The sequence below is a fragment of the Sardina pilchardus genome, chromosome 17 (assembly GCF_963854185.1).
Source record: "Sardina pilchardus chromosome 17, fSarPil1.1, whole genome shotgun sequence".
Classification (NCBI taxonomy): Eukaryota; Metazoa; Chordata; class Actinopteri; order Clupeiformes; family Clupeidae; genus Sardina; species Sardina pilchardus.
In genome coordinates, this window is record NC_085010.1 from 22,607,173 (window position 1) to 22,627,561 (window position 20,389).

Genomic DNA, 20,389 nt, shown 5'->3' on the forward strand with positions numbered 1-20,389 from the left:
GGTCCTTTCCAATGGATTTCCAGTACTTTCCAACTTGTAAACTGCTTGTCGCTTGCTTTGGCCAGCTGGCACTTCGCCCTCACCTCTGCCTCAGCAGTAAGTCCCCTAACTTTCCAGCAAATGTATCAACTCCATGAGAATGTGAAAGTAACAATATAAACATATAGGGAAAAACACTGCATAGGCTATTTGTGTGCAAGGATACTGGTTAGCAAATGCAACATAATTCTGAAGACACAATTTATGTTACTGCAATATTCGTTTATTAAAATACAAAAGTATCATTCATATCCTGTTGATAAAAAAGACTAAATATATATACATTTATACAGTAAACAACAATAACTCAACCTGAAGGTTTCATATGATCAACATGATGTGTATGTAGCCTATGGAAAAAAAACACAGATCACAGATCTTCCACAAGAAAGTGAAAGTTTGGGCAAATGTGAAATAAAAAAATAAGGTACAGTAGCAAGGTAAGGTAAAATATGTTATCTTTAACATTTGTTGCTGACATAAGAAAATTATGTACTTTTTGGATCTGTAGCTTAACACTGAAGATATGAATCAGCTCATAGTTATATTTTGCAACATGTCTCGTGAATATCAGCATGTCTGTGACTTTATAACATCTAGCCTACATTTTTGCATAAAATATCTGCATAAATGAGCATAAATGAACATGCATGAAATATAGTTATATACAGTATATACAGTATAGTATTCTGGTAGCATCATCATTGGAATTCAATGATTACTTTGAAAATAATATCATACATAAGTGTTCTGTACAAACTATACAACTGTTTTGGGACAGTCTATTGGTGTTAAACACTACATGAAGGGAAACTATGGCAAAGTACGGCGACTTCCCAACACACGCTTGACCAATGAGGGCTCTATGCTCTATTTGTTTTTTTTTTTAATATTTATTTCAGTAAAATGGAAAATTAAACACAGAATTAAAAAGCATATAAAATATGCCTGGTGCCTGACAACCGGTTGGCCTCGGATCAAATCCTGAACTTGCTGTAGCGGCTCTGTTCAATGGCTCTGTTCAACGGCTATTCAATGGAGTGCACTGAAGAACGCAAAAAAATGTTAGGTCATCTTATCAGCAATACCTGGTGAAAGAGGGAAAAAATAATATCAGTTTTCAGATCCCATATGTTCTTTTGGACATCAGACAAAATGTTTAACTTAAATGTTTAAGAACTCAAGAAAAGTACACTGTTTGAATATTCCTTTTCTTTTTATTATTATTTTGGACCTTTCATTAAAGGGCCATTCACATCGGCAATGATAGCTATATCGAACGAATATAATATGTATAAGATATAAATTAAAATGTTTTTGATTGATACGAAAAAAAAAAAGCCTAAATTAAATCAGAATCAGCTTTATTGGCCAGGTTTGTGTAAACAAACAAGGAATTTGATTCGGTTAATCTTCCCTCTCCAAGTACAACTCTCAGAAATACAGAACAAGAATACAAAAACAGAACAAAATTATAAGAGAGTTAGAACGTTATCAGTTAGAACGTTAGAACATACAGTATATAATTATCTCGCCAGGTGTGAATGGCCCTTAAAGAATGACAAAAACTAGAAACATAGATTCAAGACACCTAAAATGTACAGGAAGAAAGGAAAGCATTGGAAACATAGCATTGGCAACTCATGTTTCATACCTTCTTTGGACCCTTACAGCCTCTCAACGCGTCAACCTCAACTGCCTAGACTGGCAGACACGTGTTTGGACTGGTGCTTCTTGGCAGGTGGTCGCTGCTGCTCCTCCTTGTCCTTTCCAGGTGGTCCTTGTGATTTCCGGTGCTTTACTGGTCTTACATGCACATTCTTTTTTCTGCGCACACCTTCTGGACGCGATAGTCTCTTGGATTTCCCAGGAGTCGGCACAAAACGGTCCTCCCAACTTTTTCTGATCTTATCCTTGGATTTCCCAGGAGGCGGCACAAAACGGTCCTCCCAACTTTTTCTGATCTTATCCTTCGCAGAGCTCTTTTCCAGGGATTGAATAATGGATAGATGGATTGGCATATCACGGACACAATCTGTATAATAGTGAGCTGTTCCATTTAAATCCTTATGATCACTCCATTGGGCTCCATACAGCCTCAAAGTTACATGTTTCCTTTTCTTGCACACACGTGAGGACTTTTGTAATTCTGAAATGTCTGAAGTCCCTGCTAAATTCAGAGCAGTATCTTCTGAAGTAGTAGGTAGGCCTACAACTTCATCCATATGTATTTTATCATCTGCTAGCTCTGTGTCTACGCCAGTGTCTTGGGGATTACTTAATGTCATAGTCTCATTCAGGGGTGAGTGGCTTGAGGGAACCGTGATGTCTGTCAACTTGACTGAATTCCCAAGTTCAGCAAATGATTGTTTTCTTTTTTTGAGGGGCAACGACTGGAGAATGCTGGTGGGGATGCTGCTGCTTTCATGTCCATGACTTGCATGACTTTGTCTTTTAGGCTCCAAACCCTTTACTGTGTCTGGTGAACTTGAGTCCTCCATTACACTGAACTTTCTTTTCCTGATGGCTGCTGATGGAGAGATGGGATGGCTGACTCTAATCCCACAGGAAGACGAGTTAGCAACATGAGTTTCCAGTCCATGTGGCTTTTCTGGCTGATGAGCTGTCTGAACAGAGTCCTTCCTGGAAACCTTTTGATAAATGGACGACCAACGGTTTAGTTTTGGATGACTGTGTTCCTTTTGCATGTGTTGCTGGGGTTCTTGAGCTTCATTTCCCTTCCTTCTATCTATAAGGGGATTAATTGGCTCTTTTCCAGTTGTCTTTGTTAAGTGGCCATCTTGTTTTACTTCTGTACTGTTTGTCTTGTCTTGTTTGGGTTTAAACACATCTTTTATGGAGGCAACGGAGGGTATTTCTTCTTCACCATCTAGTATTGTAATCAGCTCTTGATTTGATGTTTGACTCAGATCTCTGATCGTCTGACAAGTTTGCCCCAAGTTCACCTCAGAATCATCATCATCTTCACTGTCAAGACAAATGGCAGAGGACAGAGCAACAATGTGTACACCATCGTCAGAGTCTTTGCAGAATTCCCCGGACAATGCCTTTAACTCATCCATTGACAGCACTGTTATCTTCATTGACAATATGGGATCATCTGGACTCTTAGGACATTCTGAATGTTCATCAAGAAGAATAGGTGAGGGGGGGTCTTTCTGTGGAGAACTCACAAGGTCCTGATACACATTTTCTGAATCCACCTTTTTTAGTTCATTCACAGATGGCAATTTCATGGACAGTATGTAATCATCTAGGCGACTGAGACAGTCCATGTTTGATGTTTCTACCTCTTTGGAGAGGTTTTCTGACAATTTACAACCATCTTCAGGCGAAACCTCCTTTTGATCCACGTCCTGACAGCTATGATGTGAGATCACAGAATCTTCGGCCACCAACTTCACCTCAGAATAATTAACATTAACGCAAGTCGAAGGTGCTGCAACACCATGCGCCCTGTCAGAGTCTTTGCATGCTTGTGTTGGAAGAGCCTTTAACTCGTCTAATGACAGCAGTATTGTCTTAATTGGTAGCAAAGGGTCATCTGGAGTCTTAGAGCAGTCTTCATCAGACTCATCTGACTGGTCATCAATGATAATAATTGGTGACGGGTCATGTTTCTTCGAACTGATAAGGTTCTGGTCTAAGTTTTTGCCCAGGTTCTGGAGATTACTGAGCAAGCTTCTCTCAAGTGACTTTTCATGGGAATTTTCTAGAAATGACCCATCTGCCAATTCTTTGTCAATGTCCAATGATTCATCACCTAGGTTTCTCCACGATGACGTATCCACGTCCATAGCGTAATCAAAATCAAAACAATTTGTAAGAATGTGGCCCTTGCTTTGCTGTAGCTGATTTAAATCCTTGACATTTATGGAATCAAATATCGTTTTGTCTTCCTCAGTATCAAACTCTGCAGCTTCCTTCAATATATTTGCAAATGTACCTGCTAGTTCTGTCTCAATGTAGTTGTGATAGCTGCCATCCCAATACAGATCAAGTATAGCATGTGCAAAATCAAGTTCATTCTTGTTCATGCTGCTTTCATCTTTTTTTGTTTCTTCTTCTTTCAGTTCCAGGCTTGCCACCAATTTCCTCAACATTCCCAGTCTTAATGCTACTACAGGCACGTCAAAGAAAACATCAGGTTGGCTTAATTCTTCATTATTTTGGTTCTTGTGAGTATCTTCGCTCTCAGGTGACAGATTGATGAGAGAGCCTAAGCTTGGGTAACTGCCATCCTCTGATGATTTTACACTTGTTAATGTCTCCCTCATAGCTGAACAGTCAGTGTCTAATGCCATGATTGCCTCCTCTGTTATGTCTTCAACAGCAAGGGGCTGCAATTCTTTTATTAGCAATGGGAGGTCATCACCACATTTCAGTGGAGTGACGTCTTCACATGTCTTCAGTTTGCCTCCATCTGCAGGTGGCTTTAAGGGAGTTACGACTGCAACTTGTGTCCATGCCATGTGTATGTTGGGAACAATATAGCAATGTGTACTGTTTGTGTTACTGCTCTCGGTGTTGTCTTCCAAGCGGTTATGTTCAGGCAATCGATTCTTGTCTATTGAAGTTGTAGCAGGTCTGTTTGGGTCAAGGTTGTTGTACAACTCTGTGCTTTTTCTGTGCAGGGCCGAGTCAATAGGTGTGTTTTGTTGCTGGACAGATGCACCATAATCTCGACTGCCATTACTGAGGTTTGGAACTCTACCGTCATTTCTGTTTGAATTGTCCACAGAAGTTGGATTGTTCTGATTAGTATGTACGTACCTGGGATATCCCAAGTTGCTCATGTTTTTGGAAATGTCTGACTGTGAGTATGTCCCATAAAGATGACAAGGGGGTAATGCACTCAAACCTGAGGAGACAGGAAGTGAGCTGGTTGAGTTAGTGGAGTAGATAGGCGGAGAAGCTACTGTGGATGAACTGATAGATGATGAGACAGTCATATTTCTCCTTGAACTCTGTCTGTGGTTTACATTATGGACAATGTGGCAGTTTGACTGTGGTCTACTTGAGGATGGCGATGTGGCTTGCATCACATTTTGTCCATTTGTTCCACTAGGAATCCAGCCATTTTGTGTTGGTTGTAATGCATGGCCGTTAGTACTCAATTCACCATTCATTTGGATATGTTGCTGTTGCTGGCTCAGTTTAAACAAGTAGAACTGTAGAATCTTGTTTAGGCATGATGGGCAGCACTGATAGACAAAAGGCATTTGAACATGGCCTTGTTCGCAAGATTGTAATTGACATATCCGAGTTGGGTGAGAAGATTTGTTAACATTGAGATTGTCTGGCCGCATATTCATCCTTTCTGATAAGGCCTGCCAAATCGGAATTAGATGGTATTTAAAACAGCATTTTCTGCTAGCGGGAAATTGAAGTAGAGTGTTAAATAGACCTTGACATCTAGAGTGCTCTAACTGTAATGTCTGGGGCTGGGCTGGGATAGATGATCTGTTGATATTTGGATCAGTGGCCTGAAGTTGGCTACTTAACATTTGTCCTCTGTTCGGTATGACTGTGCCATTCACATTACTTTGTGAGTGATTCTGTATGCCATGTGTTGATTCTGATTGAAGTCGGGATATACTTTGTCCCGAGTAGGTTAGTGGTCTGTTCCTTGGATGCCAGTGTTCTGTTCCTGAAGAGGGCTTGTGTCCAGGTTGTACCATAGTTCCTTGTTGTAACTGTAGTTGGGAGTCCTGATAACTGCCCAGCGGCATGCTACATCCAGAGAAACTGTTACAAGTACACGAAGTTGGGGCTAAAGCTGAATGTAAAAGTGGATGCATACGTTTCGGATTGGATAAGGATGTCCCATAACATCCATTTCCATGGTAACTAGTCTGTGGGGGGCAAATTCCATGCTGCAAGGAATGGTGATGCTGACTGGATCCAAAATTGGCATGCTGGTTTAAATTGGAACTTGGGACTTGGCTTCCACTTAGCTGCGAATTTTCAACAGACAGTCCATAGTTGTGGTTCATAGGGTAGCCGTTGTGTGTTTGATATCGTTGAGTTTCTTGGTAGGATTGAGTAATCATGATGAGTGCCGATCACTGGCAGGTCTACAAGGGAAGTGAAAAAAAGTCTTATGTTTTACACTCTTATTTTTCCTTTTGCGCATCCCCATTATATTTAGCACAAAGGGTCAACACAAAGATCTCCCAAAACAGTTCACTACACTACACACACACACACATCCACACTAGATAACCGAGTTAACACTAGATAACTTAGTGGTTACAGTAGTTCTTTTGTACTGTGACAATTCTTGGCATATATTTGAAAGAAGATCATGTGTAGATGGATATGTAGACTTAAGTCCACTTTAAAATACTTTAAATAGCATTTGCTGCTTAAAGAAAAAAAAAAAACACTTCACCCCTTTCAGATGAGATACAGCCCATCCTATATCCAACTGCCATTCTGGATGTTGCTTCTAGTTGCTGTGCCAAGGTCTTGAATCTTACAAGCATCTATAGGGTCATGTATGAACTTCTGCTGGAAACAGTTAACCCAATCAATGTTTTTAATGACTGTTACCCATGGGAAGATTGAGTGGACACTGACACTCTTCTCAGGTTGAGGTCTATATTCATCTGGAATGCCCTTGGGTTTCTCATGTACTGTTTGTACAACTGTTTCCTGTTTCCTGTTTCTGCTTCCCAAGGTTCTCATTTTCCCCCAGTTCCCTGAGCTTGTCCATGGGTATCATCTCAGTCCGCCGCATAAGGGCAACTTCCTCTTCCAAGAGGTCGACAAGTGGAATGTCCTGTGCAAACTCCCAGCATCCAACCACTCCGAGCATCCAACCATAATATGACTTTGTTTCTATCCTTTCCAACACCCACTCATGCTCACATTTTTTTCCACACTCTCCTTCATATGAGCCCGCTTTTCCTTTGACCATGGTCACGCATGTGCGCCCCGGATTGGTCGTTGCGGGTGAAGTGTTCAAACTTGAAACCTTTCTCCATGGTCCACATTAGTCGTTTGTTCCGTTATCTGCTGTGTATGGGATGAATGCATTTGGACAAAAAAAATAACTATTCAAAAGGGTATGATGACTTTCTATAGGCACTGTACACTACAGACAGAACAGCCAAAACATTCTTCTCGACAAACGCCTTAATCACTGTTTTCTGTTCTGTTACATCATTGTATAAAAACATGATTGGTCGGCTGATCTTCATACGGGCATAGAAGCTTTTCAATGGAACAATGCCAGACCGAATTTGGAGTGCCTTATCATATGACATACAGTACAACTGGAGCCTGTGTAACGGGTGCTAGCTGGTTAGCTATGCTGTAGAACGTTAGTAAACCTCACTCCCCGACGCTTCAAGAGCGCTGTTGGCATGAAAGCTAGTAGCCTGGGCTTTTAGCTGGATTGTTAGCGCGCTCGACTCCCGATCTGAGGTGCTGCTGTCTCGCGGGTTCGAGTCCGGGCGTGTGCAGGGCTGGACCGCGGTAGTTCCACACAAAGCAGGTTACATTGGTGCCGTGACCCGGATCGGGAGTCAGGTTTAGGGGAGTGAGTGTAACGGTGCTAGCTGGTTAGCTATGCTGTAGAACGTTAGTAAACCTCACTCCCCGACGCTTCAAGAGCGCTGCTGGCATGAAAGCTAGTAGCCTGGGCTTTTAGCTGGATTGTTAGCGCGCTCGACTCCCGATCCGAGGTGCTGCTGTCTCGCGGGTTCGAGTCCGGGCGTGTGCAGGGCTGGACCGCGGTAGTTCCACACAACGCAGGTTACACCTGGCTTGGTGAAAATAGCAGGGATCCTATTAGCCATAATACAAATAAGGGCTTGGAGCCAGAGATGAGTGATCAATAGGGGCGGCTGCTCAGCAGGGCCAGAGGTTAGAGGGTGATGAAGACCTAAGCACTACCTAGGCAAATACTGTATGTATTGCCTACTTTGGCAAAGAAGACAAAGGAGATGTTTTCTATTCTGAGTTAACAAACAAGTGATGCGTACTTGAAAGGGGTATAAAAGCTGGACAAATGATGGTGGTGACTGATGGACAGTTGTCCAGCTGCTCGTGACTGCTCTGCTTTCTATGCTTCCGGCTGCTCCAGAAACTCTCCCTATCAGAATTGAGTCAGTTATGTTGGTGGGAAACTGTTTTCTGTTTTCTTTTAACATTAAAGCTACATTGTGCAGTTTTTTGGGTCGATTCTTAGCAAAACCACGTTTTCTTCAAAAAATATGTGCTCATTCATGTGTAATTACATTATGTCCACTAACAAATCAAAGTATTCTCATAAGCGTAGAATGTATTGAGAATACATACTAGTGATTTGTCTGTATGGCGAAAGCCATGTTTCGGCCTCCATATTCAGAATACATTAGGCAAGGAGGAGCATACCTGAAAGCTCTGCCTTTAGCCTCTAGCTCTGCTCTACGTATGTCTCTGACGCTTCTTACAGAGATAGAAGACCACATTAGCGTTATCTTAAACTACATACTGTATGTTGTACAGTTATGTCGAATAACGTTAGCACTGATGAGTTGCTGAACTCTGGTGGAACTGCAACCAAAAATCGGTACAATAGGACTTAACAGGGAGGGGCAAGGCTCTCCGTAGACGGGCTCCAGGTGTAGTAATCGGATCTCTGTCTGACATGGTCAAAACTGCACGAAATTGGAATTGTAGGATCCTTGAAACCCTCTGAATTAGGGCTGGGACAACGCATCGACTTAACCGATTAATTCGACGCAAAAAATACGTCGGTTCAAAATATGCGAATCGACACGTCGTCAAAATCAAAACAAGGTTGGCGGCAACGTGAGTGACTCCTCAGAATTTCAAAAGTGCAAGGCACTGCAGCACGCACTCTTTCCTCTACTGCGTTTCTCTAACTATGGGCCGCGGACGGAGCTGGACGGAGCTGCACCGGTCCGCAATGTAGAGAGACTGCTGGTCTGTGAGGCGTGGAGTGAAATTAGGCTCGGTGCTTCACCTGATAATTTGCTGCGCAATTGATGAAGCAACCGCGGCCCGACAGAAAAAGAAAACAAAAGTTTCAGCAATCAGGAGCAAATACGTGCTAATTCGATGTGAATAAACATACAGCAACACAATTAAGTGTTGGTATGAGCGTTCATTGAATGCATGCATGTGCGTGTTTGCGCGACAGAAACTGAAACTAATCGATAACGTTGGTGGCAAGTTCCGTTCAACCTGCTGTTTAATTATTTAACGACATTTAATAGAACAACGTGGATTCTTGATACAGAGCAGAGTATAGTTCAGTCAAATTTGAATATGGTCAAAAGATTGTAGCCTTAGTCTTTCATCTAAAAATCTCCAGATCAGTGATTTACGCCTATCTGCTCGGCCGTAATACGTAGACTAAAGTTGTTACGTTTTTCCTGAATCCTTACATTCAGAGATTCAAATGGAATTTCATTAAAAAGCATGTCAATTTTGTCTCCATTTGCCTACCAGAGTTTGATGCTTGCACGAGGGAAACATCCCAAAACAATAGCACCCATATTATTGCTGTTGTTTTCAGTATCATGCAACCATGCAAAAGCTATTGTAATTATACTGTATCTTACATTACTAAAGCAGGTCTGATTTTTTCACAAACTTTTTGTGAACAATGTTAGCATTTAAAACATTGACTGCTTTGAAGTGAAAGTACACTTAATACAGCATAATAATAATGATAATAATGATCATCATAATGATGATTTGATGGGGGTATACAGTATGTGTAGGTGGGCCCTATGGCCCCAAAGTCCCAAAGACTTAAAATAAGCCTACTTAACTTGTCATTTTATTGATGACAGTTCAATTTGACAACACTCCCAGTGTTTTCAAGGCATCAAGGTTTTATTGAATGCTACCTCTGACTTAGAATGCATTACTTTGCACTTGCATAGTCTTTCATTTAGGAATTTTAAGAGCAATAAACATACATTGCAATGTTTTATTTCATTCACATATGTAAATCAACATGTATATATTGCAATTAGTCAATTAGTGGGGAGATAATCGATAATCGAATCGAATCGAAATCGAATCGAACTGAAAAAATGAATCGTTAGATTAATCGATGCATCGAAAAAATAATCGCTAGATTAATCGTTTAAAAAATAATCGTTTATCCCAGCCCTACTCTGAATGCATGCAAAGTTTTGTGTAACTTAGGCACACACACATATAAAGATACATGCATACACACACATGCAGGCACACACACATACTCACATACTCACAGTTGTGGAGGGGCAGGGGGGGATGTAGAGGGGCAGGATAAGTGCAAAAAGCATTAAAGTGCATGGGGGGGGGGGGGGGGGGGTAAGAGTAAACTGCAGGGGGTGAATGATGTAAGTGAGTAGTATGCTTTCATTGCTTTGGACAAAGGCGTCTGCTAAATACCGTAAAACTCCAAACAATAGCCCGGGCTTTTATTTTGCCAAATCGCCAAAATGCACCGGCGTGTATTTGAGACAGGCGTCTATATGAGACAGGCGTTTAATTTAGTGGTGTTAGTTGAGTGTAGGTTTATTGTAGGATTAGAAATAACTACCCAATAGCATAAGCAGACAGAAAGCATGACAACAGGAGGTTACCACATTATAGTAGGGTAGGCTACTTTATTTAGCCTATAATTCGAATGTGTTTCACAAATCAGATCATATTAGAACTAGCCTACTATAATAGGCTATGTCTTAAATTATTGGCAGCTTAAAATAACGAAACGATGTGACAGCGGGCTGAACAATTCAAGTTACCATCGAGCCTGTGAACTTGTTGCCCCTGATAATACATCAACAATAAAGAATGAATGCTACCCTGTAAAACAACTGCAATCGTGTGATTAAAAATGATCCTATTAATCGCTATCACCGTGATCCTCAACTAGGCTACAAGTTGATTTGCGAATTCCTCCTCCTCGTCGCTCTCCTCCACTTGCCTGCCTTGCTTGCGCAGCTCCCGACCAGATGCGCAGGGCTCTCCCTCTTTGGAGACAGTTACAGCTCAGCCTTTACGCACCCTCTTTGGATCAACCGAGAAATATCTTGCCGCTGCTTCTCCCGAATTTTGTTAGGCAAATTTGACAACTGTCAGCTTAAATGTCATTTAAATCAAGTCTTTTTCTTTTCCGCCATGGTATTGAGAGAAACGCGGAGAAACGTGGAGAAACGAGAGAAAGTGAAACTAAACAAAGAAAGTTTGTGATAGAATATGTTGTCTAGTGCGCAAATTTAACAAAATGGCATTAATTAAATAATGCAGGACATAGGCCAATGTCGAAAAAAGTTAAGAATTTGGAACTCTATAGCTGGCTTTCACCTCCGCAGTCATGCAATTATAAATTTAGTGTGCGCAATCTGTACCATCGATGATCACCACCACCAGACGATCTGACGGGTATAAGAAGAATAAATACAACTCGAAACAAAAAAAAAAACAGACCAGGCTTCTGTTGGAGACCGGCCTATAACCCCAAATCTGTAGTCACACCGGGCGTTTAAAAGAGACATGCGTCTATTTGGGACTCGGCTATTGTTTGAAGTTTTACGGTAACCAAAACCATAACCATAACCATGTGTGTGTGGGGGGGGGGGAGCACCAAGGGACTGTACATATACACACAGGTACGCACACACTCACACACACACACGAAGACACACACAGTAAACGGGCAGGAATACGCACAGTGCACACACGCAACTGCATGCACACACACATAAACACGTACACTCACGCATGCACGAACACACCCACATGCATGCAACCCCCACACACATAAACACACACACACACACGCACACACACACACACACACACACACCATTACCCACACACATACACACAGACACATAACATATACACACAAATTCAGGCAAGCACACACTCACAAGCGGAAAAACACAGACAGAGAAGCACACATACTGTACACAAAAGCAAGCGTACACATCACATGCACACATTAATTTACATACATAAAAGTTACAGTAGGGGATGGAGTAGGAGATGCAAACAAATTTTGAGCAAGTGTAATTCATTTTCGCGGTGAGAATGTGCAGGACTGAGCGGCGGTCATGTTTGTACCGCTTTGCGGTATGTCTAATTCACCGTATTGCAGTGAAAATAAAACAATGTCTAGACTGAACTGTCAAGCAATACACTAATCCAGCGAAACACGGAAGTAACTCAAAACCGCCATTACTGCGTGACTGGCTGCTAAGAAATTAGCCCGTTGGTTCCATAGGCGGCTGTTGCAGAGGTTAGCTGTCATTAATACACGTCTTAATACCTTATGTTGTTGATAAATTACCTTCATTGGTAAGTTTTGGCACAGTCTGACATCATTGATCCAATGTTCCCTTTCACCTGACATTTTCTTTCATGAGCGGGATCTCTTGTTAGACATTCTCTGACAGGATGCTTTCATTGAAAAGCACAGGCAAGTGTCACTCGTCACACTCACAGGCACGCAGTAATGGCGATATTCAAGATGGCAGCGCCCATAAAGTTCGCGCTGGATTAGTGTATAGAGTGAAGATGATACCAGCTAATACCCCCAATGAGATCTGAGCTACTGATGTCTGTGCTCTGGGTTTTATGCCTCTGGCTGTTTCAGAAGCGCCTCCTTCTCGAGACGTCACCAAAATCTCACTCATCCAATCAGAATCAAGCTGGCTAATTTATTACGATGGTGGAAACCACCTTCTAAATGTGTTATTGTGCCATACTATTATGTAACCTGGGTTTTCCCAATAGCCTACTTTCAAATCAGTTGAGAATACAATCCAAACAACGTATGAACTGCACTGTCAGGCAATGAGGTAAGAGTGGCCTCTGCCCTCAGCTGTCTGTGCTCTGCTTTATGTACTCTCTGCTGCCTCTGGAGCGCCTCCTCCTGACATGTCCCCAAGATATCGCTCAGCCAATCAGAAAAGGGGGCGGGTCAATTTATAATGGAGGGAAGCCCCACCCATTCCCTTCTTTTTAAAATAATGTGTCATTATGTAATGGTTGTTTAAGTATTTTGTCAGAATGTAGGCCCTCCCTCCCAATGGTTTTCCAGGTACTTTCCAACTGGTGTCTTTTTGTGTAGCCTAGCCTACTGAGTTGGCCAGCTGTCACCTTGCCTTTCACCTCTGCCTAAGCACTGAATTCCCCTTCTCCGCTGCCATATATACAAGCAGTGACAGACTTCCCTTTCAACTCTGCCTTATGCATAAACCACATCAGAACTGTTTATAACAACATATGCAAATGTGAAAGTAACAAAAATAAAAGTATCATTTACTGGAATAAACAGGAAAAAACATTTAAAGCAACGCTAAAGAATAGTTGTTCAATCGTAATGTTTCCAAAATAATGTCAGTGGTTCATCAACTCGTAACAGGGTAAACGGCACTTCTGCATTCGCTTCGCCGCCCTCTACCGGCTAACCGCACTAGTTTAAGTTAGGGTAACGGATCTGTAGTTCGATGGAATGATAGCCTACTCAGATTTGACTTGCTTCGATGTCGCAATTACAGCCCTTTTCTATAAGCGAATTAACTAATAATTTCCAGCTATATAGCCTAGTAGCACCAACATGGTTTTCTATCCAACAGAACGATTCAAGCGAATCAAAATGGTCATTAGAGCCCTGTTAATGCGCAATTTTGGTACTGCGCTGGATGTTTTTCCATTAACAGCAAATGAAACATTTCTAGCGAATGTAGGCCTAGGTCAAAGGTAGGCTATAGCGAATGGTGAGCGTCTTTGAATGTACAAGACACAATTCAGATTTTAGCCAGAGAGGGTTAAAGCGGAACTTTGAGAACATTCTGAGCAGGCGTCAAAGTAACTCATCCCTCCAAGCCTTCTCCATAATAATAGCCTATCGATTTAACTCTCGTTAAATCCACCTCTGGCGAGCGAATTAATGTAGGCTATCACAACAAAACCTACGTATGCTAAAGTGCCGTTCACCCTGCTACGATGAACCACCACAATTATTTTGGAAAAAATATTTTAAGGTGCAAAAAGCACTTTAGTGTTGCTTTAAAGCTATAGGTTACACTGAATTATAAATGAAACAGTTGTGACTTACTACACGACGTGACACGACTCCTCCAGTTCGCCTGAATTCTCTGCCTCCCGATATGAGGCTTCTAAAATGTTTCGTTGCGACCCCATCCTCGACTACTTTGCAGCTCAGCCTGGATAGGCTATATGCACGCCTCCCCTACCGTCTTCCCGCCTATGCGCGTTCACGAGATAATTTTCTGCTAGAATAGGCTATTAGATAGGGTGACCAGACGTCCTCTTTTGCTCGGACATGTCCGGACATGTCCTCTTTTGAAATTTCAGAATCGTCCGGGATTTTGTTATTCTAGCCTAACGTGCTTTCACCGAAATTGCATTGCTCTATTTCAATTAGGCTAATCACGCCCTCCCCCTACAGTTCGCTTTGCATTGAATCTCTATCTATGGCTCTGCATTGAATTGAAGTGTAGAGATGGCCTTAGAGCTACCGTCATTGGTCGATATTCTCGGCCTAAACATTTATTTGGTTATTCACCTCATCAGCGCACACTTCCTTGTTTACCACTGGCAACGCGCAAAACTATCCGGCATCTTCAGCCATGCCGAAACGCAAGTGCAAGTTCAGGACAACTAGGACAACATTTCAACTTTAAAAATGTCTCATTTTGTGCAATTAGGTTTTATTTTTTTATTATTATTTTTGTTTTACCATTGTTGTGACTATACTTTACATTGTATAGCCTACAAATGTATAGTTTGTTTTTGCACATTTAAAACTTTCAACTACATGTGTTCAAAATAGCCTTTTGAGGCAGTGTTTTTCTGTTAGTGTTGGGCTAACAGATTTATGTCCTGATAGATTTTGCTTTGGACTTTGGTGGAGTGCTATGTTAAGAGTTAAAAAGTTAAGTTAAAGGTGATTTTTCCACGACAAATGCTTTACACTTTCAGACCAAATCAAGACATCCCCTTTTGTGTTTGATAGTGTCAGATTGTCTATCATTATCTATCATTGTATCTATCTTTGTCTAATCATTGTTAGTGTAATGGCGTCATGAAGCTTATGGTAACATTAATATTGAGAAGGTACAAGGTACAGTAGTTTATATAACAATAATATATGTTAGTCAACAACATTATTTAAAGCCTACTGTAGGTTGCGTAATAGAAAATACACATGTAATTGGACAGTCTTTTCGACTTGAGTACAGTAACTGAGTAAATGTAATGTCTACCTCTGCCAATGAATATGTTACAACCACTGGGGTTTAAACTCGGAAGAGTACACTACAGTGTTTTGCAAAATGCTAAGACAAATTTAGAAAATCAATTAGGCTTGGTATACTTGGTTCTCTCTCTCTCTCTCTCTCTCTTTCTCTCTCTCTCTCACACACACACACACACACACACACACACACACACACACACACACACACACACACACACACACACAAAGTCCTGCCTTTACCAGAAGTCCTGCCTATAGATCAGTGTCTGATTGGCGGCAACTGTTGCCCATAGGCAGTAAAGCTGTTGCCCCTGCAATATGGCTAGTCACTTATGTATCAGGGCAGCCTCTTTCCCACACAAAGTCAAGAAACTTTTTTTTTTTTTTTCAGCTTCAGTACTACACTCTGGGAGGCATGATTTTATGTAGCATTAGCTGCCTTGCTGCTATAGCTTTTGGCAGGGATGGGCAAAAATACATCAACATGTCTTTTAAAGTAGAATATCAAATACCATAATTTTGAGTGTATCAATTTATGTAACTGCAAAATACATTAGCCACACCAAAATAAAATGCTGTATTTTTGTATTCTAAAAGTACTAAAAATACACTTTGCAAACCTTCCATATCTGTTTATTTAATCTATTCCTTCACCAGTACACTGAGTGTATTGATTAAGTGGACAGTGTTAGAGAGCAACAGTTTTTCTCATGCTGTCAACAGATCAAAATATGCTGCCCTGCCTGTGTGATAAATTTCCATTGAAAAGGCCTATATGCACAACTCGTTGCCCTGTTCATCTAAGTTCACATGCTCACCTGGGTGTGCTGGGACTTGTCTGTCACGGCATCTCTCTCTTCGCACGCACACCAAGCATGACCAGATATTGCTGGACAGGTAGAGGCCAACACAGACACATGATACTAAACAAAAAGCACTTAGAAGAGCAGCTCAATAAGCAGGACCATCATGGCAAATGGTGGAGAGCGCACTTAACATATACATGTGAGAGGACTAATGGAAGGGTCCCGTCATGGGAGCTTGAGAAGTTGTCAAAACCTCAAACATATGAATAATTAATTGACAGAACCTGAGATTCACAACTAGATGAAGGTATACCGTAATTTCCAGACTATTAACCGCGGCTTATACATTGATCTTGCAAAATTTCTTCAGCTATGAGGTTAATACAGGGGGGGGGGGGGCAGTTAATATGGTGTTAATATGGTTTAGTTTCTTTTAACTTGCATAAAACACTGTCCTGCGGCTTATACACAATGCGGCTTATATGCAGGAAATTACTGTACCTCATTTTTAATGTAACCTGTGGAAGGAGATTCCACCAATATGATAATTTGACTTTACTCATTAGGGCTCTCATGATTGGCTCGTCAGCATGTCAATCACCTGTTAAGTGGAAGGACCCGGTAACACTTATATTAAGACACATATATTCACCATTAGTTAGCTGCTTACTAACATGTGTATTATTAGCATACTAACCATTTGTTAGTCATTATAAGTCACTAATTAAGTGCCTCCATGCTCAAAAAACAGGTTACAGGTGACAGAATACATAAACTTCTACATATTTGCACAGGATTAACACTACCCAAGGCATTATTTTTTGGACCATTTTACAGAAGGTAAAAGTCGCCGTAATTTCTACTGACATGGCGCATTCGGACGGGACTAAAAACCCCTGGTAATAATTACCTGGTAATAGTTACCCCATCTCCATGTAAAACTAATCCCGTCCGAATAGGACTAGACACCATTTATGTTGCTGCAGTATTACTTTATTTAAAATAAAAAATATAAAATCACAACTGATATGATATTTTTTGTTGATAAAAAATATTTATTAAAAAAAGCAATAAAAAATGACATCATTCAACCTTAACCTGAAGGTTTAACAAAAGGTGAGTCAACAATATGTTGCATAGTATATCACAAATATCAAAATTCTGGGCTACATACTGTAGGAATAAATTTTAACGCTTACATAACTTTCAAGAGTGTGTGTGTGTGTGTGTTCAAACCCGTATGTGTGATAATCTACATTTACTTATTTCCACTTTTAGTCTTTACTGCAGAAATGGAAATGTGCTGGTCGACGTAGCTGAGATGATTTGCGTCTGATATGTCTCCTGTTTCCGGGTCTCCTGCGGTTTCTGTTGAGATAGTGTGGGTCTGGGAGGGAGCTGTTGTTGTCTCAGGGTCAGGCTGGCATCTCCCTTCAGATTAGTGGGGTCAAGTCAGACCTGAAAACATGGCACAGGTGGCGTTCGTTTGGGATACAACCTTGTGGGAAAAACTGTTGTTGTGTTGTTAACTGACTAGCATGGCACAGATGGAAGTCATTAGTCAAGATTGTATAAGAGGTGTAACTTTGTATTGTAACGTCAGACTGCGTTTATTAGCCACACAACGTTCAGTATGTCTCCGGTGCAGTGAACAAAGCTCTCTGAAGAATTCTGACTGACTGCTGACTGCCTGAGACTGTTTGATGAATCCAGAAAACTTCCAAAAAAGTCCAACAGTACCAACCAGGAAAGAAAAAAAAAGTAACATGACAGATAATTTACTACACATCCAGATCTGAGACAAAGCAGAACACAGTTGGCCTCACATCCTGATGCCATTTCAAGTAATCTCATAAGAGGTATCTGGTGAAGAGAGGAGAAAAGAGAACAGTTTGATTAATTTGGAGAGCAATACTTAGGCATATATCAGACATATATCAGACATGTTTCATACTTACTTTCTTTCACTCGTTGTTATTCTTCCTCCAAAGTTCACACTTTCATGTGAATCTGCTGATACCGTTTAATCACATGTAGTCCCATGTCTTGCTTTTCTAGCAGAGACTTTTCTATGGATGTGTTCTTCCTCTCAACTTCCATTCTCACTTCGCCTAGAGTCCAGAACCTGCGTTTACGCTTTCTGCGACCTGACCGGTGCTTCTTGCTGGATGATTGCTGCTGCTCATCCTTGTCCTTTCCAGATAATTCACAGTGATTTACTGGTCTTTCAGGCACATTCTTTTCCCTGTTCTTATCTTCTGAGCTTGACAGTCTCCTGTATTTGCCAGTAGTGGGCACAAAACTGTCCCCCCAACTTTTCCTGATCTTGTCTTTTGCAGATGTGTTGTCGGGGGAATATGAAATATCAAGTAAAGGAGGCAAATTACGATCACAGTTTGAGCGATACTGATTCATTTCATTCGCATCCTTAGAATCTACTTTTTGGGATCCATACAGCTTAAACGTTACACGTTTTCTTTTCCTGTTTGGCGATTCTGGAGTGTCTGCCTGATCCAGAACATTCTCCCCTGAGGTAATAGTGAGGCTTGCATCATAATCTCTGTGCCTTTTTTTGTCTGGTGTCTTCATGTTGTCTGATGTACCAGTGTCTTGGGATTCATTACATTTCTCAGTTACTCTCAGGGGTGAATGGCCTAATGGACAAAGGACATCTATCAACTTTGAATGCTCCCAATCTTCGAGTGGTTCCATTCTACATGTTTTGAAGGGACTGGAGACTGGAGATAGGAGAATGCTGGTGGGGCTGCTGTTTTCATGTCCGTGGCTTGCACTTGACCTTTCAGTCTGCAGTGGACTTGATTCCTTCATTACATCAGAGTTTGTTGTCCTTATGGGGGCAGATGGGGAGATGGGAGAGCTGGCTTTAATCCCGCTGGGTGAGGAGTAAGGGATAAGAATCTCCTGTTCCGGTGACTTGGCTGCTGGATGGGTTGCCAAAGCCTGGGCCTTTTTGCAAGCATTTTGAGATTCATGTTCTAGAGTGTCCTCCTTCCTGCTATCCTTCAGAAGACTAGTTAACCCTTTTGTAGCTGAATTTTCCATGTTGTCATTCTGTTTTTCTGTTCTGCCTGTCCGTATTTCACAATGTTTCAACACTTGCTCGATGGAGGGAAAGGATGGAATCTCCTCTTCAAATGTGGTAATCTTTTCTTGTTTCATCATTTGACTCAAATTTCCAATTGTCTTACAAGTGTGCTCCAAGTCCACCTCAGAATCATCATCCTCACTGTCAATCCAAATGGGAGAAGATGGAGCAACATTGTGTTCACGGTCATCAGAGTCTGCCCATAATTCTTTTGACAATGCCTTAAACTCATCCACTGACAACACTGTTATTTTCATTGACATCAAGGGTTCATCTGGACTCTTCAGGGAGTCTGGGTAAGATTCATATGAATACTCATTGCTAGGTGATGTCAGACCTTTCTGTGGAGAACTAATGAGGTCCTGATGTACATTTTCAGAATCAGCCATATCTTTGTTTTCAGATGACAGAGCAGTTAATTTGATGGACAGCATCGTATCAGCTGGGCTCACTGGACAGTCCTTCTCTGATGTGTCCACCTGTTCACAAATTCTTTCAGACAATGACAGAATGCGTTCTTCAGTCACACTCATCTCATAGTCCAAGTCCCTGCTGTTGTGTCCCGAGTCCACAGAATCTTGTGAGTATGAATTTATTTGAACAGCTGTGCTGGCTGAACCTATTCCGAAACACTGTTCAGAGGTTTGTTTCTCAGACATCTCAGCAATGTTGAATACTGTGTCATTCTGAGTGTCAGCTGCAGCTGATTTTTCATATGAATGTCTATTAAGATTTCTCAAGGACACCGAAAGCTGAGGGGAGACATCATCTTCTTTGTTTTCCTTTTTTGAAACACTTTGTCTATCACTGTTGTTGTTGGCGGGCACTGTCACTTTTTGTCTTAGATCATCTTGACTTTTGCCATGTTTAGTCTGTTCGGCTTTGCCACTGCCGTTTTCACTGTACAAAGAAGATGTGTCTGGTTTTGCCAATGGTGAGGATGGACAGATATCTTCCTTAGACACACTGTCCTCATGGAGAGATGTGGTACCTGGGGCTTGAATACTACTGAGCAAGTTTCTCTCCAGCAACGATCCACAAATTTCTTTTGTAAAATCTTCATCTGCCAATTCTCTGTCAATGTCCAATGACTCATCATTCAAATTTCTCCATGATGACTTATCTAACTCCATTGCTATGTCACAGTCAGAACTATTGGTAATATGGCCC

The 20,389-nt window shown here is 41.4% G+C and overlaps 2 protein-coding genes across 4 annotated transcripts in view; both read right to left on the reverse strand.

Moving 5' to 3' along the window:
* Positions 1-246: 246 nt before the first annotated feature.
* Positions 247-14,171, reverse strand: si:ch211-106e7.2 (uncharacterized). 3 transcript variants are annotated; one of them, XM_062517859.1, is made up of 2 exons: positions 14,144-14,171; positions 247-6,137 (listed from the first exon to the last, which is right to left on the reverse strand). In XM_062517859.1, exon 2 carries the CDS (start codon positions 6,111-6,113, stop codon positions 1,731-1,733), a length of 4,383 nt encoding a protein of 1,460 aa, XP_062373843.1. In that variant the 5' UTR covers positions 6,114-6,137; positions 14,144-14,171; the 3' UTR covers positions 247-1,730. The 3 variants fall into 3 exon arrangements, with proteins under 3 accessions (XP_062373843.1, XP_062373842.1, XP_062373844.1); XM_062517858.1 differs by lacking the exon at positions 14,144-14,171 and adding an exon at positions 6,455-8,400; XM_062517860.1 differs by lacking the exon at positions 14,144-14,171 and having other exon boundaries at positions 247-1,127; positions 1,694-7,652.
* Positions 14,172-17,198: 3,027 nt separating this feature from the next.
* LOC134062502 (uncharacterized) overlaps positions 17,199-20,389 on the reverse strand; it is a 10,558-nt gene continuing 7,367 nt past the window's right edge. The window contains exons 2-3 of the mRNA XM_062518522.1: positions 18,072-20,389; positions 17,199-17,976 (exon numbers count right to left, since the gene is read on the reverse strand). The exon at positions 18,072-20,389 is cut by the window's right edge and continues 2,386 nt beyond it. Of these exons, the coding sequence (XP_062374506.1) occupies positions 18,106-20,389 (2,284 nt within the window). The 3' untranslated portion in view covers positions 17,199-17,976; positions 18,072-18,105. The remainder of the gene's footprint in view (positions 17,977-18,071) is intronic.